Source organism: Lytechinus variegatus, chromosome 19, assembly GCF_018143015.1.
Source record: "Lytechinus variegatus isolate NC3 chromosome 19, Lvar_3.0, whole genome shotgun sequence".
NCBI lineage: Eukaryota > Metazoa > Echinodermata > Echinoidea > Temnopleuroida > Toxopneustidae > Lytechinus > Lytechinus variegatus.
In genome coordinates, this window is record NC_054758.1 from 9,664,688 (window position 1) to 9,691,696 (window position 27,009).

General features: G+C 35.0%; 1 protein-coding gene across 1 annotated transcript in view; it reads left to right on the forward strand.

The window, feature by feature from the left end:
* The first annotated feature begins 6,551 nt into the window (after positions 1 to 6,551).
* LOC121406122 (protein kinase C-binding protein NELL2-like) overlaps positions 6,552 to 27,009 on the forward strand; it is a 33,704-nt gene continuing 13,246 nt past the window's right edge. Inside the window, exons 1-6 of the mRNA XM_041597143.1 lie at positions 6,552 to 6,780; positions 16,369 to 16,503; positions 17,336 to 17,489; positions 21,977 to 22,244; positions 22,555 to 22,710; positions 25,308 to 25,436. Of these exons, the coding sequence (XP_041453077.1) occupies positions 6,723 to 6,780; positions 16,369 to 16,503; positions 17,336 to 17,489; positions 21,977 to 22,244; positions 22,555 to 22,710; positions 25,308 to 25,436 (900 nt within the window). The 5' untranslated portion in view covers positions 6,552 to 6,722. The remainder of the gene's footprint in view (positions 6,781 to 16,368; positions 16,504 to 17,335; positions 17,490 to 21,976; positions 22,245 to 22,554; positions 22,711 to 25,307; positions 25,437 to 27,009) is intronic.

A 27,009-nucleotide genomic window follows, 5' to 3' on the forward strand; every position in this document is an offset into this window, starting at 1 on the left:
AGTGTGGTTGTATACAGTGTGTTAACATGATGGACAGTGAAAATGTTGGGTTCACACTTTAAAAATTGGTTCCATGACATTGGCTCCAATGCTACAATTGCTCCGCTCTAAATTCCACACACTAAATGGAATGACAAACTTCAAACCCAGGTTTAGAACTATACCATGGGCGGAAATCCCAGGGGGATGGACATGTCCCCCCTACTCAAAATAGTAGGGGGGGACACAATATCAAATGTCCCCCCTACTATTTTGGGTCTTTGGTGATGCTAAGAAATATATAACTCAAAATGGGAATAAAACGTGCGTTTTGGGACGAGATGACCTTTTTTTTTGCTTGTCAAATATATTTTCGTCGAAATGGCCTTAAATTTTAGGTAATAGCCTTTTTTTTTGCTTGTCAAATTTTCCAGACCCTTGTCCCCCCTACCTTTTGGGAGAGATTTCCGCCCCTGAACTATACCCTACCCTATACCTAATATAAAACCCTTTTGCAACCCTAACCCTACACCTTGGACGAAATTAAGCCAGGAGCAATTGTCGCAGGAGCAAATGTCGTGTCACCTAAAAATGATCTCGTGATGGTGATAAATTCACACTGTTAACACACTGTGATGAGGGTACTGTGTTATTTCCAGCAGCAGTATAACATTGGAATCATCCACCCTCGCCTCGGATGCTGGCTCGGATGAACATGGAAACAAACAAACAAACAATACAATACAATACCGGACCTATAAAACGACGGTATTGTGACGTCAGAATCATTAGCCAAATGCAATATCCATTTTTTTCAATGTTGTATTATGTATTGTATTCCTATATAGCTAAGAAATTGCGTGCGAATCATGTCAAGTACCGGATCTCGCCGATGTTATCTTTAGAAATAGGTTTAACTACTTCCGACGAGGATGGCATGTTTCTATTAAAAGAAAGCAAAGATTCCGGGCTTTTCATGGATACATGTAGATGTCATGTATCGATAATTGTTGCAATGTGCATTTCTATACAGTGTGTTCAAATCGGGTTAAACTTTGTCAATGATTATCACGTTATAAGCCAAGGGCCGCGGAACTGTTTTGAAAGTGAGTGGTGGTTGTGGTTGGGGGGGGGTGGGGCTGAGCCAAAAGTGGGGAGGGGTACCATGCAAAAAATCACAAACAGATGGTAATTTTTACGGTTTTGGAAAAAAAATAGCTGAAGCCCACCCAGCCCCCCGTTTCTGCAGCCCCTGTAAGCTATTACAAATCTTTGCATCTGATTGGCGGATAGCAAATTTGTAAGCGAAAACATACTTCTTGAAACAACCGCCCCTAACCGGTCTCTCACATGTCTTGTGAAAGGGGAAGGACTTAACGATTCAGAACAAAAAAAAAGTGCATTTGACTGAAATTGTGAAAGAAAAACGTAATATGCATTATTTACAAACAAACATTTAAAACAAGACTCGTCAACAACATCAACAAAATAATACATTACTTTTATAAGAAAAAAGTTTATGGATTAACTTGCATATCGAAAGAAAGGATGTTTTTAACTCACGTATTTTTTTTTCTTCATTTTTTGTCTCCCTTTTGTCTGATTTCGTGGATCGTGATCTGCTGTTAGGATATGCGATTGTTTATGGGGTTAAATTTGCACAGAAAATGTCAGTTGGAGAAATTTGCTTGTCAATGACTTTGGCCATGACATAAACAAAATGTGTATTTAGATAATTTGTTTAACAACTCCTGGTTCTGCATCTGGGTTCCCACCGGCAGAGTAAAATGCCCCACACTCTTTAAAAAAAGTTGGGCAAAAAGTGCTCAACTTTTAACCAACCCTGGGCAACATACTGTCCACACAACTATTGGTTGAAATCTGCCCAAATTAGTTAATGGAAACTAATATTTGGGTAAAAAATTTGCTCAATTTGATAATAATTGCTCGGAATATTTACCAACATTTATTACCCAACACAGTGGACAGTAACTATGTTGCCCAACCTTTCATATGTGCACCCATACCATCAACTCGGGTTAGTGCGGGGTCCATGGTCTAGACAATGCAATAAACCTAGGTAAAATTTTCGCGTTTACGAATGTTTATTTTTGTATATTATACCGCCTTTTTTCATATGTTACTCGAAATGTTCTGAAGTGGTTTGGGAGATACGACTGAATTATTATTTTCGTGTTATTAAGACCACGCATGTAAATTTCACCATGCGCATGAAAATGTTTCTTCCGCGGTTATTTCTCATTCATAACTTCAGAACTACTACGGTAGATAAAAGAAAAAATACAATTAACGCACTTTTCAAGATCTGTCGCAGGCATATATTTTTTTACAAAGTTATACACATGCAGGCCTGTCGATTCATAATCTGGAATAGGTCTATATACGCTCTGCCCCTTTACTTATTTATTTAGGAGAGTTATCACAATAAGTCAATATTTTCATTGTCAACAAAAGTAGTTGTTTCGATTTGTTTGGGCGAAAGTGACGTCACCTAAGTACTCATCCTTTGCGACTCTCTTTTGCTTATAATCTCTTTCGGTCGGCCATGTTTTCACCCGAATTACATTTCTCTTTCTTTCGAGGTTAGTTATATATAAATCGTCATGAAATAATAAAAAATGTCAACGAAATTAGATGCATTACTGTGGAGAACATAACCATTCCCTGCCCTTTTCTTTCCGCCCCTACACTCTAAAAACAAATCAGTCAAAAATGACTAGTTAATAGGGTCAGCTGGGAGCAACTTGTCATTCTAGTCATATTTGACTATTTTCTAGTCATATTTTACTAGAACAGAGTTATTTCTGACTAGAATATATGTCGGAAATATGAATATCAGTGATTGCCATATCAGTTGCTCCCAGCTGACTACTGTTCCAGTCAATTTGACTGATTTTTTTAAGAAAGCATACCTCCCTCTCTTCTCTATCCGATTTACACTTTCTAGTCCATATAGTACCTTGTTCTCGTCTCAATTTACCCACTCAATGCATTAAAAAATCTTAAATCTTACCTCTTTTTGCGAAATCTCTCATAATCCAAATGTAATTACAGTTGTTGAAATCCTCCTTTGAATGTTATTATCCTCAAAAATAGTTTCGAATCACACATTCTTCTTGTGATTTGGAATAAAAGAGTTTGTTTTGTGACCAGGTGCGGTGGTAAATCGAATCGATGGGGGCCAGACAAAATAAAGGGTCGTACTTTTTTTTAACTAAAAAAGAAACAATGACATCATCCCAGGGACATAATAAACTTAAACGAACCATAAATGTACCTCTCTTTTGATACACTGTTTTTTTAAAACATTTTCTTCTTCATCATCCCCCAACCCATTGCAGGCTGTTGCTCCACCCCCTGGCACTGTCCCTGGCTGTGATATCCTACGCATGCAGAAAAAACACATTAAAGTAATATAAAATTTTATATAACCTATAAGCGGTTGTTTTGAACAGAACCGAAAGTAATTACAATTCAAACAACATTGTTCAACTACAATGAATAAAGAAATGAAACTTCGCTGTCAAAAAAAATGTATTTAAAACTAAAAAAATGTTATGTAACAGAGATTTAGACATAACACTATCTTTTGATTTAAATAGGCAATATTGTACACAGCAAAAACTGTGGTGTTAACTGGTGTCTGGTGTCTGGTGTACATAGAGGACCACGCCAGTTATTTTACACCGGTGTTAAATTGGTGGTGTTAGTTTTACACCTATAGGTGTTATTACAACACCTTTGGTTGTTACATTTACACTCTTTGGTGTTATGTTCAATCTCTAAGGTGTAATTTTAACACCTCAAGGTGTGGTCCTCTATTAACACCAATTGGTGTCAGTTTTAACACCACAGTTTACAGTGTAGATACTACATGCAGAGTAAACGACTTATATGTTACAATTTTCAGAAATAGGATGCACTAATATAGTTTTAACTTGTCCGCTCCATGCATGATTTCCATATATTTCATGTCTGCGGTTATGACTAAAATGATATTCGGCATTCCGGTAATGTATCGGCTGAATAGTTGTGGTTAATTGACTGAAACCATGTCCGCTTATTAACCACTTCAGAAATATCTACGGAACGAACTTTGCCAAGAAAATAGTCACTATTTTATCGATAATGTTCCAAAAGTGCAGAAGGCTATCCATACGGAAATATATTATGTATGATCAATTACTAAAAGCATAAAACGGAAATCTCTATAAACCTTGAAGTAAAACATGTCCTATTTCAAAACACAATAAAGGGTATAAAAATAAACACGCATAATGTATAACACGGCATGCGATCGGGGGGGGGGGGGTGGGAGTCGAAATCTGAATCACTGGCTTACAGTTTGGGGCACGGGGGCCACGGACTCCCCCACATTTCACGACCAAGGACAAAAAGGAGAAAAACAAGGAAAAGGGAAAGGGAAAGGAAAAGATAAAATATGATACAATTTTCTGAATATGATATTAAAATCAATCAAAAATTAGATTTTTGTATAAAAGTCACCTTTTTTTAAAATCCTGACCGTCGTCTGGTCCCCTCTCAAGGTTTCGCTCATTACGCCACTTATGAATAATTGTATTTCAAAAGTTATTTCAAATGAGTAGAACATAGTAACGGGAAATATATCGCTATAAAGTTTTTTTATTATTTTTTTTTATTTCAGTAAGACCAAGATATTTTGATGTTAGGATGAGATTCATCGATCTTTGCCTAGATATAAATCTGTCATTGAATTTCGGACGTATGTTAAGTGTGCATTGATGAGATTCATCGATCTTTGCCTTGATATAAATCTGTCATTGAATTTCGGACGTATTTTAAGTGTACATTATGTACACTTAACATACTGTCCACTGTGTTGGGTAATGTATGTGGGCAAATATTATCCAATTGAGCAAATTTATTACCCAATTTGGACAGACTGATTTTAAGCAATAGTTGTGTGGTCAGGTTAAAAATGACATTTTTTTGCCAAACTATTTTAAGGGTGTGGAGACAAGATATTGGACCAAGGAAAAAGGTTCAAACAAGAATAAAAAAGGTCGAAAACGTGGAGGGATTCTGAGGGTCTGATAGGGTTATGTAAGTAAATTAAATGATGAATGGAATAAGTTGTATTTTTTAGAATTATATATTTCTCAGGTGGGTAAACATAATTTGACTTTGATTTTAATTTGAGTGAAGTCAGCAAATTTTGAAGTGGATGCTGGCGAGGCTTTTAACGCAACTGGTATGAGGATAACTTTAAAATTAGCAATATTATTTAAATTCAGTCCAGTACAATTCAGTTAATTTGATTTCAAAATTTGAGTATGGTTTCCTAAAAATGTTGGTTGGTTGATTTTTGTTGGCGTGTTCGTCTTACATGGATACCCGGTTATAAAGCCAATTCTGATTATTTGTATAAACAAAGTTCCCTTTAGAGAAATTGTAGTTTGGACACTGCATGTAAAATAAAAAATAAATCATAACGGAGTTGATATATTGATCCATCTTAAATAAAAAAAACTTAACATACTTTTTTTTCTGAAGACAACTTATCACGCGACACCATCTTGTAACGCACCCTTATTACGACCCAATGTTGTTTTTAAAGTGCATTTGTCTATACAGATCAAAACAGACCACGTAGTGATAACTCTTTATCTCACGACAACAATTTACAAAATGTATACAGCTCATTTGCATAACCAGGAAAAACAAATTAGTCCTTTCCGCCAGTATAACTTCCGGGGGAACAAAGTTAGATAAAGGTGAATTGATTAATCCGACTGTGCGTCTCTATTATAGCTATTATCCACTTCCCCCTGTTATACCACTTCACAATTTTATGTAGCATGATTATAGTGATGACTTGAGCAGGTTTTATTAGGATTAAACATTTTATAATGAAGGATGCGATTACTTATATTGGTGAAATTTACGTATGATTTTAATATTGTCAAAAGAAATAAGTATCGAATTCACATCTTGTTCACAAGCCAAGGAAAAGATTTCTTTGATTGGGTCTTAATTCTATCACAATTTTTGACGTTTCCGCGTTCTGCGTTTTCTGACAATTTCATGTTTGTTGCATGATTATGTATTGAGCAGATAACCATTTGAAAACATTTGAAGAACAGCTTTAATCGGATTTTGTGATAACTGAACTCGAATTTACCACGATCAATTACGTCACTATGACGTAAGAAAACTTTACGGCTCAACATCCAATCACGACACCCCGATTGCAATTAGGCCTCACAACTATAGGACTAGTACATTTTGATACAGACATTGAGAAATACTATACAATTTTATAGTCGGTCTTAAAATGAAGAACTTTTAAAAAGGTGACTATTATTAATAGAATATATATGAATTGTTTGTGTAGTAAATAATTTGTTTTGATATAATTGTGTAATATCTGACAAAATTATTTTATTTCGGTAATTGGTTTCCCTAAAAAATAATGGATCGATCTACCGCAACTCTAATACCCACCGCTCACTACGTAATGCACCTGCATTGTATTGTACACTTAACTGCAGCTGCATGTTCTGCAAGACAAAACAGTAGATCATTCATTGTAGTTGCGAGAGACCAAGCCAACCGGAGCTAAGCAGAGAAGTTGGTTGTGGATACTTTTTGTTTTCAGGACTCAGGAACTACAACATAACACCTATACTATTGTATTAAATAGAGAGGACTGGTGCCTTTGTTGGAAGGAAAAATCGAGAATGGGAACAATGATTGGAGTTGTTCTGGTAGCAGTTTGCTGCTGTCTTTTTGGGAGAGGTAAGAGACTTTCATCCAGGCCTCTTTGCGAGCGTGAGACTGAGTGAGAGATCGAAGTACACATTACGCCACCCCCGATTACCCCAACCTACCCTCTAAATCCACTATTTAATCTCGGTCCCACCCATAATATTTTGTGTATCTGTACCCACAATCGACCATTAGCTTCGTTTATAAATACACTCTTTGGGCAGTGTTTCTTTGACTTTGTGTTTATCTTTTTTTAATCTCTAACTTAAGTCTTAGGCTCCAGCTATTAAAGTTACTTTAGATCTAGGCCTACCATTTTTGTTTAGGCCTACCATTCTTGAACTTCTTGTTCTTTGACTCTTCTCCATGAAAATAGGCAGCCAAATTTCACTTATTTCAATGTAAGGAGCTTCTCCCCATCCTGACCGTGGCTTGACTGGCTTAATTAATGTCCATATGACATAGTCTAGATAGATTACCTCGGGTCTGTTGGTGCAGGCTCCACTCCATTTCACTACCGCAATACACTACGCTTCACCTACAGTAACAATGTACCCGAACTTCGGGACGGTGAACTCGATCGGATATTCTGAGTGACAAAGGTGGGATCAAAAAGTGGTTTATTGAAAAAATTAAAGAAAAACAATATAACAAGAAAGAAAAAAGGCTTAATTTCTTACTCTTCACCTGTGTTTCACTCCATGTCCATCCTCCGGTTATCCTCAAAATTGGTGATTTTTGGCCAGTATCTCTTTCCTCACACATATTACAGCCGATTTCAAAACATCGCATATCGGAATATGTGATCGAGTTCACCGTCCTGAAGTTCGGGTAGGTGAAGCAGCCATAGTGTATAACGGTAGTGAAGTGGAGTGGAGCCTGCACGAACATCGCCCAAGGTAAGTCTAGATCTACTATTAGATAGATATATTTAGAAAACCCTAGTTAATATTTATAAATCTAATGTTAGTCTACATCTATACAATAATTTTACCAATCAGTTAGTCTGACTTAGATCTATTCTAGTTAAATTTAGATCTGCGCTAAAAAAGTTAAAATTCTTAGGGCCTAGAATTAATGTTTGTTTGCTATTCAGACATTTTTATTATCTATTTCACTGTTCTAATTCCTCCCTTGATTGATGTCCCAAGTCTAGGTACATGTATATACGCAGACAAGGAAAGAAGACCTCCAGATGCAGTGACCACTGACCACAACACAAACTTGTAGGCAGATATTCATGAAAAATTCTGACTCAAAATGGAAAAGAAATATTGAATATTAGGCATCCATGTGACAGCCTCAAAATGCAGCTTTTCTCATAAATATACCAGAATCGTGTGTAAAGAGAATGGGTGCACAGACATGGAGCACCATGTTTTTTGTTCAGTTTGAAAATCAGGGGCCTGTTGCATAAAACTTTTTACCTGAGAAAACTCTGTTAAAAACTGAAAACTAAGGTTAATCTGATTTCGGCCATTGATTTTAACACAGGGCAAAAACTCCGGTGAAAATAACCTGAGTTTTCTCAGGTAAAAAGTTTTATGCAACGGGCCCCAGATGTTTCTCTCAACTTTTTATGAGATTTTTTGCACACTTTATTATAAGAATATAAGGAGCATTAACTGAAAAATATTTGTGGGTTTATTAAAAAAGATGTATGTTTAATCTTAAGTTCAATTTTAAAGGAGTGCAGACATGGGCCCCCCTTCATATTAATATTTTCATGTATTTTGTATTTTATTTTGGAACATATTACAGAGGGCGATAACTGGCCCGAGAAAGTAAAAATTCGAAAATTATAAACCTTCCTCTAACATGTAACCTCCTAAAAGACGTGACCGATGATAATCCTATATCTCCTCAGCTGGGCTGCAAAAAGCCAGAGTCAATAACTTCCACCCTTGGATTATTACTGCCTTGCACACATCACATCGCCCATCCCCTTTCCTATGTAAACTTTCGGAGTCTTGTCTAGTGTGTGTGCTATTCCTATGTAATCAAATGGACCTGCCCACCTATTGTGTTTGCTATGTGAGATTAAAATTGATCATCTGCATGAGGTCATTGCGCTTGTAGTCGATGGAATTTGATACACGTACTGCTTGTCTAATCTGTGTTTTGGTCTGTTACCAAGTGACTGGCAGTGCTGTTGGCGGGTTGGTCAAATGATATGATGTTTTGTCTGTTTCTATCAATGGACAAAATTTCCCTGTATTTGTATTTGATAGTTGATATGACTTGGGGGGGGGGGGGGTTTAACCAGGGAAGTGGGAGTTCTTACTCTCACTTCCCTGGTTTAACATGTACATAATGTAGTGTATGGCTGATCAGGGAATTCCCTGGGCCAATCAGTCGTGCTTTTAATTGATCATGTTGGGAAAGTAATTAATCAAATAAGATTATTGATGATGGTGCTAATGCAGGGAAAGAAACCACATGTGGGTTTCGGGCATTTTTCACCACTGGAAAGCTCAAAAGAGCCCCAGAATATCTCCACTCACTGCAGAGTTGAAACTTTCGTGTATAAAATACAATGTTGCAGATTTGGCCAGTAGCCTACATGTGGGATCAGATGTAATGTACACTATCCCCTGAAAAAAATTGTGCTTTTACATGTAGTACATGTATGTACACAGAAATGTACATGTAGTTCCAGTCAGCTTTCCAGCTGTCTTTGAAGTTCATCTGATCTTTCACCATTTAGTTGCACAAAGTTAATTTGCATTATAGCCTAGAGGTGAATAATGTATACCCGGTACAAATAATGACTTTATTTTAGAATATACTATATATGTTGGATGCGGTACTACATGTATAATGTACAGTACATGTTTAATTTAGTACAATCATCTATTGGTAGTGTGTACCCTTTAAATCAATTTATGAAAGCCTTTGGTGAGGCCTCCCATCCGATTACTCACGCTATTCTTCCATGAAATTGAACTTGGTCAATCTCCTTCCAACCTCAATTAGCACTTTCTCCTTAGTCTTGTATCCAGACAATTTCAATATGAATTATTAAACTTGTTAATTTTTCTCATTGTTGACAACTTTGCTGACAAAAACAACAACAGCCGCAGATAAGATGGCCCCAAGCCAGCCTAATATTTTACATCATCATCTGGAATGCATAGTTTTTATTATGCCCCTACAAAGTGATGTCATACTCATAGTGACTGAAATTGTAATAACAAATTCTGCTTTTATAAAGGGGCAGTGCATGCAATTTTTTATGACATTGATGTCATTCCATCGTTGTGATTGAATAGATGAATTGCATCACCTTGTATTGAAGACAGAGCTCGGGAGTGGCCGATCGAGAGAGGTAAAAATCTTTGAGGCCGACAGTGAGAGTCCTGTACGGCTCTGAGCCAGGCTATAGGATATCCAATTAGTCATTGTAGTTTTATTGAGAAGATGATTTCAAGCCAACTAAGCCAACTACTCTGTCACTCTCTGGATGATTGTATGACGGTTGGGTAGTGGGTCATGTCATGTAGGCATTACTTTTGTAGGAGCCTACCATTTTCAAATATTTCAAAGTGTTTTTTCAATGTTAGAAGGGTGGAAAATATGATAATAATAATAACAGAAAATAGAAAAAATAGAATTATTTGCAATTACGTAGCAAGTTTAAAGTGATGTAAGCACCTTTGTACATACATGTACATACAGAGCTTTATCGCTCAACCATGTATTAGTATGTACTGTACATGTAGGCTGCTACATGTATATTACAAAAATAGTAGGAATAAGAAATATTCAAGTACATGTACATGTATTAAAGTGTGCAATTACAGTATATATTTGTATAAGAAAAAAAAACACGAAGACAGAATTCATAAAATAGGAAGAGAAATAATGAAATGAAAAATATTATGTTTGTATTACTGTACATGTATGTCCATGTGACTTCCAGGAATTCATTTTGTGTTATAAAAAAGCTCAAATAATCCGCACCTTTGACCATGGAGGTTGAACCTCCATTGTATATTTGAAAACAACACAGTAGCTCTCCTCTGACATTCCTCGAATTTCTAATCACTTCAACTGAGAATGCTCCTGGGAAATTGAAAAGACCTGTTCCCACTATAATTATTATCTCCAAGACTTGAACTGTACGGTCTAGGCCTACCGGTACACATAATATGTCGCCGTATGACTTGAGTGTCAAATCTGAATAGTAATCCAGTTTGAGACATTTTGACTACCCTGCGTACGTAAAATTGCTGTTTTTAATGAATCTCTTGCAAAAACTTGAATAGTACCAGTGTTAATATTTGTCAGATCTGTGTTTTATCCTCTCTGGTGTTTAGTGTACACATTGTAAAATTGTATATTTTTTTGGAAACAAACAGTATATTTTTGGATGGATCATGGATGCTGCTTTTCTTTTTACCCATTCACATGTACAAAGTATGTTTAGTTATTGAGTGTGAACAGGGCTTTGTTTTGACATGAAAATGGAAGTAATGAAATATTAGGAGATTGATGCAGAGAACTGCACTTGCATGGGATTTATTGCTGAAATGATTCAATGAATCCATATTCTTTGTATGACTGTGTTTATATTTTGAGTGTGAAAGGGGGCATTGGAAATTTAAATAGAAGGAAATGAAAGTTTCAGACTGTAGATGAATAGCCCCTACACGTCATACACAGAGAATGCCCTTTCTATTGGCATGATCACCACTAGAACCATTCACTGTATTTTATTCGGTGTCATTGTTTCTGTTTTGAGCAAGAAGGGGGTTGAAAAAAAAATTGCAGGAAATCATTCCAGAGATCTGCTTTTAAGTTCTACAGAAATTACTGCTGTAGACTACAATATCAGTTAATATTTTGAGTGTGAAGAGGGCTCTCTTGAGATTAAGCTGAAACCTAATCCAAGATTCTGGAGATCAGTATCTTGGAAATGTCAGTCATATTGAAGAGGGTTATTAGAGTCTATGATTTATGACCAGCTTAAAACATGTCTGGAGTTTATGACAGGAAGACTTCAATCAGTTTCACTCTGTTTCAGCTCTCCTCAGAAGGAATAAAATGGAAGATGAAAAATAATAAACGTGGATGAATCATAATCCCAATTTTTGGAATTGTTTCCATTCCATAAAAGTGAAGGAAACACCTTGGGTAAAAACCATTTGACTATTGAACCTTCTTCAGTTCATATCGTATCCTGGTATACGTGTACATGTACAGTAGTACAACATTATTCTTTTAAACAGTTGCACCCCCAATTGTGCACCCCTCTTGAGCATACATTCATGCTGTATATGTACATTGTAGCACCATTTTCCAGGTAAGCAGATGGTTGAAATGAAAATTCACATCTTTTCTATTTTATGAAATGAAATATATGGGAAGATGATAATGCATAAGAATGTTGGACTGTTCATCTGAATGATTTTAATTTAGATGCTTCAAATACACTTGTAGGTGTTGGTGTGCATATTCTAGTGTTGTCGATGATGAAATAGAGGGTGTATGGCATACAGGTATGTACATTGCATTTGTACATTGCAAAGTTGGTAGACCCCAAACCTACATGTAAGTTTGGTTTTTAATCTCCTGTACATGTTGGTATATAAGTTCCCTTTTTTGTGTTACATGTTTTAAAAAATGATTTTCAGGGAACATCTTGACAGTAGTTTTCACTGACAAATTTGCACTTAGCCAATCAAATGCAAGGATTTCAGCAGCTTATAACAAACAGTCAATGGACATCATTGAGTATTTTGTTTTGTGAAATGCTACTCTGGTGCTGCAATCTCTAGTCTCCTCCTTGTGTGCCTCCACAAAGCTTTCTATTAATAAATCCAATTAAATCTGAGATGGGATTAAGATTAAAGCTCATCAAATGAACTTAATATTTCATCCATCATATATCAAAGCCGTCTGTCATTTGTGTGGGTTTACCAGTATCTATAGCAATTAGAACGTGAGCTTGCCTGAAAACCTTTTTATTTTATAGAGTTGACAATTTCTGATCAATCACATCTCTTAACTCCTACATTTGTAATTAAAATGCAAAAGGGGGCTTTTAAAAACATTTCCCCTTTCTCGAAACGCCTTTGGCTGATTGAACTAAAGATAATCTTAGTATTAGTTGCACAATTTAAATGTTCTATATAAAAAGGTCAGAGACAGCAAAATGGTTTGAAAAAAAGAGAAGATTTATTAGGAGGAAGAAAGAGAGGAAACACTTGTAATACAACAGAGAAAATACAACAAGAATATAAAGGACGTAATGCATTGAACTCCATACCCAACAGGCATTGTTTTGAAAATGTTCCAATTCTAAAGATACTTAACTAATACATGTAGTTTCCTCACCAAGTTTGTTTCCTATTTCCTTGCTAGAGAATGATTTTTGAAGTCTACTTTTGGCTTCTGACCAAAGAATGATAAAGGTTTAGATTTATAAAGGTAGAACTTCTCAGACCTTTTCGATCAGAATTCCCTGACATCTGGACATGGTTTTACAAAGGGGAATTGTGAAAGAAAATTCCAGATTGTTTATCATATACCTGTAACATTGTAGGAAATTTTGACAACGAAGTTAAGATCACTCAATGCCTAGTTGGAATTGTTATAGTTTTCGATAAAAAATGAAATAATGCATTAATTTCTTCATTTTAATTATCCAAATGTTATACATCATGTACATGTTCTACCAATTTGTTCCTTATTTCCCTGAAAATGATTTTGAAGTCTAGCTGTGGTTTTACAGCATACGTGAAGTATGGAATGATTAAATTAATTTGCATGTACTTACACTGTAGTTTGTACTGTACATTATAGGAACAAAGAAAAAGAAAAATGAAGGGAAATTTGTCAGATTTTAGGTGCACCATCTTGTAGACAGTTTTCATTTGGAAAAAGCAGCAATTTTATCTCTTATCCTAGATCAAAGAGTAGCTCGGTGCTAAGATGATATCTTCTCCAATCAATTTGTTCCTCATTTCCTTGAAAATGATTTTGAAGTCTAGCCGTGGTTTTTGCGGTTTTGGTGGTGAACTCCTGCAGAGATGATTGTAAGATATATGAGGGTAATCCCCTGAACACACCTCAACATACCAACCCTTTCTTGCTGCCAAAATGATGTTATCAGTGATTAGTCTGTAGGCACAGACCCTGGTTTATCGCTAAAGTGCATAAAATGCATAGTTAATAAAAAAGTATTTAAGACTTTTACTAGATTTATATGTGGCTTCTCTTCTTTGGCATCATTTATGCAACCTCATATTAAAGCCAGAATCACTAGAAATATGAATCATGATTACAAATTCAAACATAAATCACGGTAGCTGCAGAATCAGGGTTTAATCGACCCTCATTCTAACCATGGACCTACTACAACTGGAGTAGGTACACCTTCTATTAAAAACTGTTTCTCCCTCACTTCAGGCCTATCTGTTGCTACTATAGCCTTCATGTACATGTAAATGCACCTTTTGACATGGACAGGTTATACATGTAATTTTATTATTTTATTTTATTATTATTTTTCATTCATTCCTTCTTTCGTTTGTTCGTTCGTTCATTCGTTCGTTCATTCATTCATTCATTCAATTATACATGTACATGTATATACATGTATATTTTTTTGGAGGGATGCTGGTCTTGTGGGTTTGGAAGTTAGTCTCCTCCCTACATGTAAACATGGTATAATTTGATGAAGTATCAGATTTGAGTCTGTGCTTTTAATACAGACTAAGCAGTGGGTGTGTCCACACTGCAGGCACCAATTGAATCCTCCACTTTTTACAATGTAGGCCTACTGCATTCAATCAACACCCTTTTTACTCTAAAAAAAATCAAAGAACTTTAGTTTTAACAGTGTGCACAGTACCCTTAATTGCACCTACAATGTATATTATGTAGTGTCATTTGATACTATAAAAAATGTGGATGTGCCATTTTTCTTGAATTATTTAGGTTTCTGCCATACATACATGTATACATGTATATCTAAATCCAAAATTATACCCCCTATTTCTGATTTCATGTTCACATATTTCTTAAAACTGCAATCACATCATGCATTCCTACATGTACATGTAACTCGACCATCTACCCTTCTTTTGTGTTAGTTGTACATATTACAGAAATAGTTGAATACCTCTAATTGCTCTGCCATGCTTGTAGAAAATTCTTAAACTGAACAACACTTTATATATTGTAATTTCATTTACTCTCCCACTCACACACTCACAAATATAACATTATAAGAGTTGTTTGTAAGTTGGGGGCGAGATAACAATGGTCAAGATCTTTTTTTTTAACTTTTCCATGCTTGGAACTTTGCACATCTATTGAATTTACTCAAGATAATTGACATAGATGTGCGGGATGTTTTACACCACATATCGACCCGCTGTCCCAATCTTTCTCGGCATCCATCGATATGTGTTCCCACGTCTGGTGGGCGTGTGGGAGTAGTGTGGGGAGGATGTATTACGTTTAATTGGATGGGATCGTGGGAGATGTGGAGTTACATTACAGGCAAACATTGCAATGGGACTACACTGATGAAATGAAGTGAGAACTAATTGAACAGGTGGGCGAGATAATGCTTATCTAGCTGCAGTGTGAGAAATAAACGAGGGCAGCGGGCGATTGTGCTCTCACGACACACCAACTCGCCCCTAAATTTCCCTAAATTGAATGCTTTGGGACGACCATCTTTTCTGAAGTTGCCCAAGATCTGCCACAAACGATATTCAAGAAAGTTTTAATAGAAAATCAATTTTCAACATACAACTGGTGCAGCAAAATAATAAAAAATACAGCAATACAGAATTTCTTGTTGTACAAAAAATACATTGTAGCTTTTCAAATGAAAGAAATACATGTAGCCCCCCAATTCTATTATCACCCCTATTCTGAATAAAAATATGGCCCCTTTTAATAAAATAGAAATGACTTCCTACCCTGTCTGTTTTCACACCTGCTCAATCAGAAAAACAGGTACTATGGGAGCATTTTGTGAAATAAATTGTGATTTTTACTGACGTTGTTTGTTATAAGCCACTGAAATCCTTGTCTCTTGATTGGCTGATAGTGAATTAGTCAGTGGTAATTGCTGACTAAACTCTTCAGGAAATGCTCGAGGGTAATATTTACAGCCTTTACATGTACATGTATGAGTCCAATATTTTCAACTCTGTAGAAGTTGTGGGATTATTTGATTTTTCTATTCACCTTCTGAAAGTTTGATGCCTTTTGTATGCAGGCCTTTATTTAAAAAAAAAATCACCAATGCTTCAATTTTATAAACAAATAATTATATAGGATTTGTATAGCGCACGTATCCACCTTTGCTACATGTAGGTGCTCAAGGCGCTCCTATATTACCCCGGCTAAGCTACATGTAGTCTACCAAATTTGGTGCGCACAGCTTTTTAAGGAATTACTTCCTGCCGGTACCCATTTACCCCACCTGGGTAATAGATAATGATAATAGTTCGTATTTTGTACAGCATAATTTCCATCAGAACATGCAGTACAAATGGTGACAACATCATTACAATAATTCCAGATAAACATTGTAAGAAAACTGTGCTGGTCTTTTATCCTTTCAATAAACTTTATCTTTATTTTCCATTACAGTGCAGAGTCTAGGTGTAGACCCATCTCTGGAGGTAGACTTGATTCAAGGAGTTTATATGAGTGCTTTAACTTCACCGGACGTTGCGCAGGTAGCTGGACATCCGCATAGCTATGGACCAGCTTTTCGTTTTGAAGGTAAAGGTGGAGCTTAAATTTCAACAATAATTTCATCGATATGGACCCCTACGAAAAACAGAATTTGTTGATAGGGTGTTTCATCCCACAAGTGGTAAATAAATAAAAGAAAATTAACAAAAAATAAATTCAATTTGATTGTGTTGATATTTCTTTTCTCCATATTACTTTGTGTATTTTGTATGATATTTTTTGTTTGTATTATCTACTTGCTTTCTTTGATTTATAAAGTTAGTATTCAATAAATATTGAAAGATCAAGAAGGAGAGAACAATACAAGACAGAGTATGAACTGCCAATTCGCCCCCATGACTGCCCCAAACGCCCTTAAAATCCCCCCAAAATGCATGCTTTGGTGCGACCTTTCTTTCTAGAGTTGCCCCACGATTTGTCACAAACAATATTTGAGATCATTTTGAAAATCAATATTCAAACTATGGCAGAATGATATGTTACATATATCCCTAGTCTACTGTGCAAACCCTTTACTCGAGTAAAAGGTCTGAATGTGCAGCCTACTCATGCCTTGTGTACTGAAGGCCCTCTCAACAACAAGTTTTGTATGTACTAGTCTTTGCATGGAGACACACTCATTAATCAAAGTTTCAATCAGGGTCTGTGCATGCAGACTATGTTATCCCTCACCTGAAGTTAAAAAATAGCCCCAAATTCCCTCCATTGCCCCAATGTAGAAAATACAAAAAATTTATTTCCTACCCTGATTCAAGAATAATGATTTGCGATCATCATCATCATCATCATCATCCATAAGTACAGTCCACCAGGTTGGTGTATCATCGTACTTTTAAATATGAATATCTTTATTTACCAGGTGAATCCAGAACCATTGAAGCCAATGAGGAAACCTATCAGAAACTGAAGAATCTTTTGTCGGGAAGAGTGCCAGAATTCACCGTCATAGCAACGGTGAATCAGAAGAAGAGGAATAGCGGCAGTATCATGTCAATTACTGTTAATAGAATACGGTAAGTTAAAGGTCAAGTCCCCCTCAGAAAAATGTTGATTTGAATCAATAGAGAATAATCAGACAAGCACAATGCTGATGATTTCATCAAAATCGGATGTAAAATAAGAAAGTTATGACATTTCAAAGTTTCGCTTATTTTTAACAAAATAGTTATATGAACGAGCCAGTTACATCCAAATGAGAGAGTTGATGATGTCACTCACTCACTATTTCTTTTGTTTTTTATTGTTTGAATTATACAATATTTCAATTTTTACGAATTTGACGATTAGGACCTCCTTGCCTGAAGCACAAAGTGTTAAAATAATGGAATTCCACGTGTTCAGGGAGGAATGAAACTTCATTTCACATGACAATGACAAGAAAATCAAAATATTTCATATTTCAAACAATAAAAAACAAAAGAAATAGTGAGTGAATGACATCATCGACTCTCATTTGGATAGCTGGCTCATTCATATAACTGTTTTTGTGAAATGAAGCGAAATTTTGAAATGTCATAACTTTCCTATTTTACATCCGATTTTGATGAAATTTTCAGTGTTATGCTTGTGGAATTTTTCTCTTTTTATTCAAATCAAGTTTTTGATGGGGTGGACTTCTCCTTTAAAGATCCATAAATCTAGTGTACATTATGTATGGCATTGTTTGGAAATCCTTGCCTCATAGGCAATTCTACAATGATTATTTAGAGGGGTCCATACACTACATGTACAAGTATTTGCTTTTTTTGGATCCATCCATTTTCACAGATCTTGATTTAATGTTCATGATAACTTGCTTTTTTATATATACTACTTTGTTTTACACATGGAAAAATATCATATATTGTACAGTTACATGTAGCTCAATTTATACTATACATGTACATGAAAGTTTTATTTGCAAATGTCATTGTGATGATGATATACTTCCAATTTATTTTGTTCTGTTGAAAATGAAATAAAACAAAGCAAAACAAAACAAACACATGAAATGAGTGACAGTTAAAATAATTTACATTTCTTGACAATCTCTGGATAAAATTGATCACAATGTTTCTTGTAAAATTAGTTATTTTGATACCACCTTTTGTAGCAAAATGAAGCATGGCCTCATGCTGGAAAAAGAGTTCTTTCTCTAATACAACGTGCACTATTTTGGCTTTCCTCAATTTATATCTTTCTTATTCAACCTTGAATGTCATATTTTACAGCATTTGGTTTTAATACATATACTACATCAAAACTGTCTAAATCTACATGTAGGTCTAGGTTAATGGTAACAATTATCCTTGAATGTATAAAAATTTATCTTGAACTACATATATGTAATTGATCTCTGCGACTACATGTAGTCAAGTTTAATAGCTTGAAGCATACACGTACATGTATACAGTGTAGATTAGGTACAATTCTGTACATACAATGTAACGTGCCTGTAATAAAAGTTCATCTGATTATCTTAACTAAAACTAATCACCTTTGGTTGCGAAACTTGTGATATCCTGATTGTAATGTGATTTAATTAGTTTCCTAATGAATTAGTTTACTAGTGAATGTACATGGATACATATATTTAGATTTGGGTCAGTAGGGCTCCTCTATGACACTCATTCACCAACTGTTCTAGCTCTATACAGATCAATTCATTGTACTCTGTACAGTGTATTTCCAATTCATGAAAATGAACTGATAATAAAATCATGTACAGAATAAGAGACAATAAATATCAAGATATACATGTATCAACAAATAGCATCAATAAAAAAAGAGAAATGACAATGAGATGATGGAAAATGTGTAATAATATTCGGGTTGGAAAATAACAGAATGGAAATGGGGTATACACTACAATGCCATTACAAGGCTTTATAAAATGCACAAAATGAATTGGTCATTAAAATAATTTTGGTATGTGGATGTGGCACAAAAAATATGCTCAAAAATATAGTTTTCCATAATTTTTGTATGGTCTGCCATTTTTCATTTTGATATAATCCAGTAAATTTAATCAAGTTTTTCCTGATACATGTACATTAAGATTGATAGGCCTACTGTAGACCTCAGTTAAACACGACCGGTTAAAAAATGGTGCTGAAGAGCTGAAGGGTTTGAAGATTATATCATATTTGATCAAAAGTGTTTCTTCCCCAAGAGAATTACAATTTAACACGGTACCAGCATATTCCAGCATTTTACCTTTGTGAAAGATATGATTTCTCTTACCAGTGCCTTTTCAGCTGTTTTATACGTGTATGATTATAACAGTGGCGTTATATTTTGAGGGTTAAAATATGACTTTCTTTTTCTATTGGCATGATACATAGTTATATTCAAGCATGTAGACTATACACTGTTATGTATGTTCTGAATGCTCATGTAATTTTGTTCTTCAATTTTTCACAAGAAAGTGGAACTACAGTGTATATGGAATTGATATCACACAACTTTTATGGCTTTATATGCGGAGCTGCCTACATGTATACATGCATGTGACCTCACAAATTTTATGGAATAGACCTCTTAACGGCAAAATCTACATGTATCCCCACTCTTTATATTGAATGATTGTAAAGTACACATTATATGTAAGTAATAGTCTATTGAATATCAAAGATATTACACTGTCTCCTAAAAAACAAAAAAATTAAATACAAAATTGTATTTTCATTTACTAATGAACATGACTGGCAGTACAGATGTGGGGGGATGAAACAATATTTCACCCCCCTTAACGATACATGTAGGTCCTTCGCTTGAATTTACCCAAGTGATAATGACTGATTTTCTCTATGAAGAAAAAGAATCATGTTAATCGAAACATGAATATTCTCACTATGAATGAATACCTAATATCAAACAATAACATCAGCATTCTATTTTTACATGTATCTTAAAAATTTATACCTTATTAAACCCCTGTAGTGTATTTGGCATGGTCTTGCCGCATGGAAGGAAACTGCTAATTACTGCTACCCAGCACTTACAATCATGATAGCCTCCTTTTGATATAACCCATCAACCGATGCCGATTAATTGTCAGGCTATTTCTGAATCATACACAAAGGGCGTTCTTACTCATCTGTTTCCATGGAAACCGCATCACTCACTGGAGATGAGTGTGAGCTATTAATAGGTGATGATGTGACCATGGCGTTGGGGAAGACGTACACAACAGTTTCGAGCCTAGTGTAAACAGAGCTATAGTGTACATGTATGTTTTGAAATATGTTTAGCAACTTAATCATCAAAATTGAATTTGTAATACAGGACTAGTGTTTTACCCCACTGAAAACATATACTGTATATTTTTATTGCTCAATGTAGATAGTACCATTTACATTAGAAAAAATAGATATAGAGCAATTCCATAAAATAATCAACCTTTTTGTACGTCCAACCCCCATTTTTCTCTAGTTTTTAATACTTCACTTCATAAACTGACCAAGTCATGGTCATTTGAGAGCATTACAGACTGTCAAAATAACAAGAAATCAGAGACAGAAAATTTCATGAAGATCCCACATATAGCGTGTCGGACATACAGGTACATATTTTTATGGAATTTCCCTTATTAATAAAATCAACAATAGTTTATTATAAGAAAGATTGTAAATTCACGTTTGTTGGTAAAAAATTTGGATGAACAAATAGTAAAAGAGTAGCTAACAAAAATATTTATATCTTTCCTCATTTTCATGTATGAAACAAACCTATCAAAACTATATAATGAAAAACTTACAGTTAGCCTTTTTACACACACAAAAAAAAACATGTGAGGAACATTTTTGTCATTTTTGTGTGATGTTTTAAAATCTAAATATATCTCGGTGCTTCAGTTTCCTTATACTGTTTTCTTTAATGTATGTTTGAGGTTAAGATCTTGACATATAGAAGGAAGTGAAGTACTTGAATAGGGAATGTTAAAGGAGAAAGACAGTAGTTCTAGCAAACAATTATTTCATGAGAAAGTCTTTTAAATCAAGGTTACTGGTTAAAATATTATCATACATCTTGATTTGATGCGTTAATGTAAACTTATCTTGGTAAAATCATGAAATCTTAGCCCAGTATTGATAATTCTGATGATCACTAATACAAAAAAAGCATATGTGGGACAGTGGGACAGTGTATTGATATTGCTTCGAAAAATACTTGACGTTCAATGAAATTCCTGTTTATTTTGCTCATTTCTCAGCAGTTACGCATTTTCTTCCAGAGCCATTTGGCACATAGAAAAAAAAGAGAAGAGAAAGATAAATAGAGTGTGTGAGATAGAGAAAGAGAGTGCATTAGATAGAGAGAGAGAGAAAGATAACGAAAAAGAGAGAGAAAGATAAAAAGAGAGAGAGGATTAGAAAAAAATGGGGAGAGAGCTGACGTAGACAGACAGGGATACTTATTTAATTGCAGGTAGGTATGGTAGGTATTTTGAAAACAGTTCAATTAAAAAAAAATCAATCTTGATGTATTAATATTCATATTTTATTAATCATTTTGATAGGTACATGGAAATCTTTGCCAGCACAAGGAACAAGGAATTCCGTTTCTACTACACTCACGATGGACAGGTCCTGATGGAGTCTATCCCGTACCCTTTCAAAGCCGAGCACTGGTACAAGCTCGCCGTGACCGTCAGCGGATCTCAACTCAAACTCTCGGTGGATTGCCAGGAGAATACGACGAGGCAGATCAGACTACCGGATTTGGATTTTGATAAGCCGGGATTGACGGTTTACGTTGGACAGAGATCAGATAGAACATACTTTAAGGTATGATAAACCTAGTTCTGAAGGAAATAATTATCGGTATGTTTGGTGAAAATGAAGGCACAATTTAAGTTCTATTCTAAATTGATATTAATGTTACTACATATTATATGTAGGGGCCATGGAAACAGAAAGGAGGAGGGGAGCACTCTAAATCCCCTAACTTTTTTCAAATCCATATACAAAAATTACCATCTGATAATGATGTTTTGCATGGTCAGCCCCCCCTTTTTGCTATTCTATGCTTTTAAAAGGCAATTGCTTAATAATTCTCTAAAATTACCATTTTCTAATTCTAATTTTAATTTTGCAGGGCATTCTACAAGATGTGAAGCTGATAGCCTCGGCTCAAGGCTATGTTGCCCAGTGTCCATACATGGGTAGGTCGTGTCCTACATGTGCTGAATATCACACAATGGTTGAGACTATAACAAGACTAGAGAACATGCTGCATAAGATGGAACTCAAGGTACATCTAAACAATAGTGCACTTTTGAAATTTTGATTGTTTTCTATTTTTAAATTTTTGTCAATTGAAATTGAAATTTACAAAAAAATTTGTTTCATCGTTAAAGGTCAAGTCCACCCCAGAAAAATGTTGGTCTGAATAAATAGAGAAAAATCAAACCAGCATAACACTGAAAACCTCATGAATTTTTCAGTGTTATACACTGTACTAGTTGGATTTTTCTATTTTTATTCAAATTAACTTTTTCTTGGGGTGGACTTGTCCTTTAAATTTGTTTCATCATTAAATAGAAAAAAAAACCTCCACCGCATCCATAATTAGGATTGCATAAAATGGATACAGCATAGTGAAACAGAAAAAAGTGACCACTGAAGACAGGTGGCCTTCAGAGGCAGGTTCTGCGTTCTTTTCAAACGAGATTCAATTTCGGTGGCCACTATGGATAGGTGGGTGGCTGGGCTGCTAGCTATGATAGGTTAATGTATTTACATGTATTACAAATGTGTAGATTTGATATTATTCTGTATACATGCATTTTACACTTTGCTATCAAAGAAAAAAAAAAGATCAATTAAAATATAATTCAGGAATGGAATACATATCATGTATGTCAAATCCTAATGTGCCATCGACACACCTTGTGGGTGTTTCATAAAGCTGTTCGTAAAGTTATGCACGACTGGAACATGATCTTTACCTGTAGGTAATAAATCAATTACATAGGGATATCAGATAGCACGAGAAAGGATCACCAGTCGTGCGTTTCATTCGTATCTTATGAACAGTTTTATGAAACACCCACCTGGTTTTGATTAGCATGCCAATATAATTGTATTATAACAGTAGTATCCACAGTATCAAGAGGATTCAATCATATCAGGTAAATGTTTGCGTGAGAGTAATTAAACTAATCTCTGGTTCGGAAGCGGCTATTGTTTGGTAGGAAGCTTACGTCATATAAAGTGAAGGTTGACTAGTAATTGGTGAGCTAGTACTTGACCCCTTTGAGGGTCACGGTAAATCACTTTCTGTTTCTAGGTTTACTAGCCAATTGATGCCAGCAGGTTATCCCAAAATTGTACTTTTATGATAGTATAGTTCATTGTTTTAATATTGAAATCTAAAATTTATTATAGGAACTGTGCTTCGGAACTAAAATAGGGATAGTCCATATGCATACAGTAGAGAAAAATAGAATATGACTTCAGATAGATTAGATAGAAAGAATTTTAGGAAATGATAGAAAAAGTGGGGAAAGGGGAGAAAAAGGAAAGGAGAGAAGCAAAAAGAGAAAAATCATACCTTCAGTGTATTTTCATCAAACAGCAATGATATTAAACACTCGAAATATACATGTATAGGCCTAATGTTTTTAGAATCCATGTATATCATACATGTACATGTACGTTTACTTGAGAGAGAAATGTTCAAGAGCTCTTAATCGGCTCTTTAACTTCCTTTAGTATAAACTATGTATTCATGAAATTGTGTTTGTTATGCTACTTATAACCAGGCCTGCCTATAAAGGTTTTTATAGAGGTTTTTGAAAGGTTCCATTCTGTTTTGAAGACATAAAAGGAAAGCTTACAATGAAACAAAACTGAAACAGAAAATACTAAGCTGAATTTAGTCACGCTATGGCACTAATATGCTTTTCACACTGCACTTTATTTTTCTTAACCCTGGGAAATAGGTGGGGCTAAGGGGGGGGGGGGGGTCTTAGCACCACCAATTTGAACACCCCAAATAATTTGTATAAAACACCCCCAGTTCAAATTATGCAAATTTACATTAAAAAACACACAAGAAATAGGAATATCCCCTAACATAAAAAACTTTTTTTTTAAATCAATGACTGTGTTTTATAAAATAAATCTAAAAGAATATTTCTATTTAGATTTTTAAACTAATTTTGGCATAGAATTCTATCTATAAAGCTCTGTGATTCATAGATTTGTTTCATGAAAGAGTAGGCCAGTCAGCTGTTTGATGGGATACCCAGCTGTTTTATACTGAATGCTTTGTACTTTTTAATGGTGACCTTCACAATTTCAGGAAAACTTCCAGGATATATCAATGGCTAATGAATCAATATTTACTGGTATTTGTCAGGAAATTGATAGCTGCCAGAAATGAGTATTCTCCCATACATGTGTATGTTTTTTTTATATACTGCATGTAATTTGTTCTTTAATTTTGTTGTGGAGCCCCCCCTGCTCAATTTCTCACAATTATCTTCCATCATAAATTGATATCAGGCATATCTTGCCTGTTTCAAGTATTAAACTTGCGCACTAAGATTTCATATCTTAGATTATTATGGTACTTTAATCTACAACTTTAATGTTTACTCCACTGTACGTGTGCATGTATTGATCTTTTTTTCTTTTCCGAGGGGAGGGGGGGGGGGGGGGAAGAGGGTGCATAAACCTTTAATTAATTTGATATACATGTACAGGTACATGTACATGTAGAGCTCCTTGATGATCCGTTTTCAGGTTTTGAGAATGTTCTTTTTCGCTCATGTCATTTCTTGCATTTCTGTGTCACATTCATGCTGTGAAACTATTTTTGAAAATAATGTTTTTTATTTTCAGTTTGAAGTTGCCGAAGCGAGAATTGAAGAGTTGGAATCATGTTCATGCGTGAAAGACTGTCAGGTCAATGGTGAAACTGTCCAGCACAATTCTCAGTGGACTGAAGATTGCCAACAATGCACATGCGAGGTGAGTCAAACAATTTTAAATTTTTCATGACTATTTTCAGGGATCAATCTCTTTCTGTTTTTATGCATTTTGTTTGTGTTTTCAGTTAATGCAGTATCCAGATGATTAAAGGACAGGTCCACCCCAACAGAAAGTCGATTTTTCTCTATTTATTCAAATAAACATTATTCTGGGGTTGACTTGACCTTTAAGTACACCTCCTTGTGTGTTAGTCCGAAGGCACAAACCCATGGTAGATAATGCACTATTGTGTACATTTTATAATTACCGTTTTTGTATTCCCCTCAATAAAGAAGTAAAAAAAAACCTTCCGTATGCATAGAGACTATTTGTATGCATTTATGTGTCTGTAGGAAGTTGTTGTTGTTGTTCTTCCTCTTCTTTCCCTGTTTGTCTGATTTTTCTCTATTGCCTCAAATAAACATTTTTCTGAGGTGGACTTTACCTTTGATAAAGAACAGTTCTCCCATCCTACATGTATGTAATGTTATTGCTCGTTTTCCATAATTTCGACATAAGTTGATCAATCACAACTCTTGTATATGTCAGAATGTCCTTGAAAAAAAATGCAGCTGTGATTTGGTATGAATAATTCGCACTGATAATTTCATTACTGTATTATGAAATATTCTACTACCACTACGACCACATATATGTAATGTTTATTACAAAATTGAAATTCCTTTGAGAGGTTCCAGAAATGAAGATGACATTTGCAAATGGCAAACAAACTGAATTTAATTAGAGTTCTTGTTTACACTGCCTTTTTGAGGAAGAGAAGTAGGAGAGAAAAGTTTAATTCATTTAAATTACTCTCGGGGAATAGAATCATAGATCTTGAGGCGAGATGACATTTACATGTCACCTTGCTCTTCAAAAACAAAGCCACGTTTCCACAGAAACTCAAAATATCAAATTGTACAGATTTGACAAACATGTTTGACCTTTTATCATTGACCCTGTTGTCATGTACCGTACTTCAGTATTCTTTGAATACATTTATTTGAATTGAATACACTGTAGTAGTTCAGATTGTTAGTAGTATTTTGTGAATATTGATAGTAATGTAATGGTATTGATGGTTATATTATAATGGTAATAATGAGAATCATGTAATGATATAAAGCGAAAATGATAATGATTACAGCAGCAATGATAATGATTACAGTCGCAATGATAAAGTGCTGAGGGAATTTTGTTAAAACAAAAATCGAAGCAGTCTCTAAAGGCGTCACATACATGTATAAACAAGTTATTTGAAGATTATTTATCTTGAAAGCAAAGAATAAGATACCATTTAATAGTTTTATAATTTTTTATTGATTTCATCTCCATTTGCATGTATCATTGATTTCATGTCACAAAAAAATCAAATTTGCTGAGGCGAGCAATAGATCGCTCTACCTGAAATGGATTATACATGTAGGTGATTAGTCGTGAGTGATCACTCTTGCTCGCTCGCCTTAAAACTGAATCCCTCATGCCAAAGGTTGTCTGATTATTAAACGTGTGTGGGTGTGAACCCCCCCAGGTGTGTGAACTTTATTGTTTGACAGCTTTGTTGAATCACTAG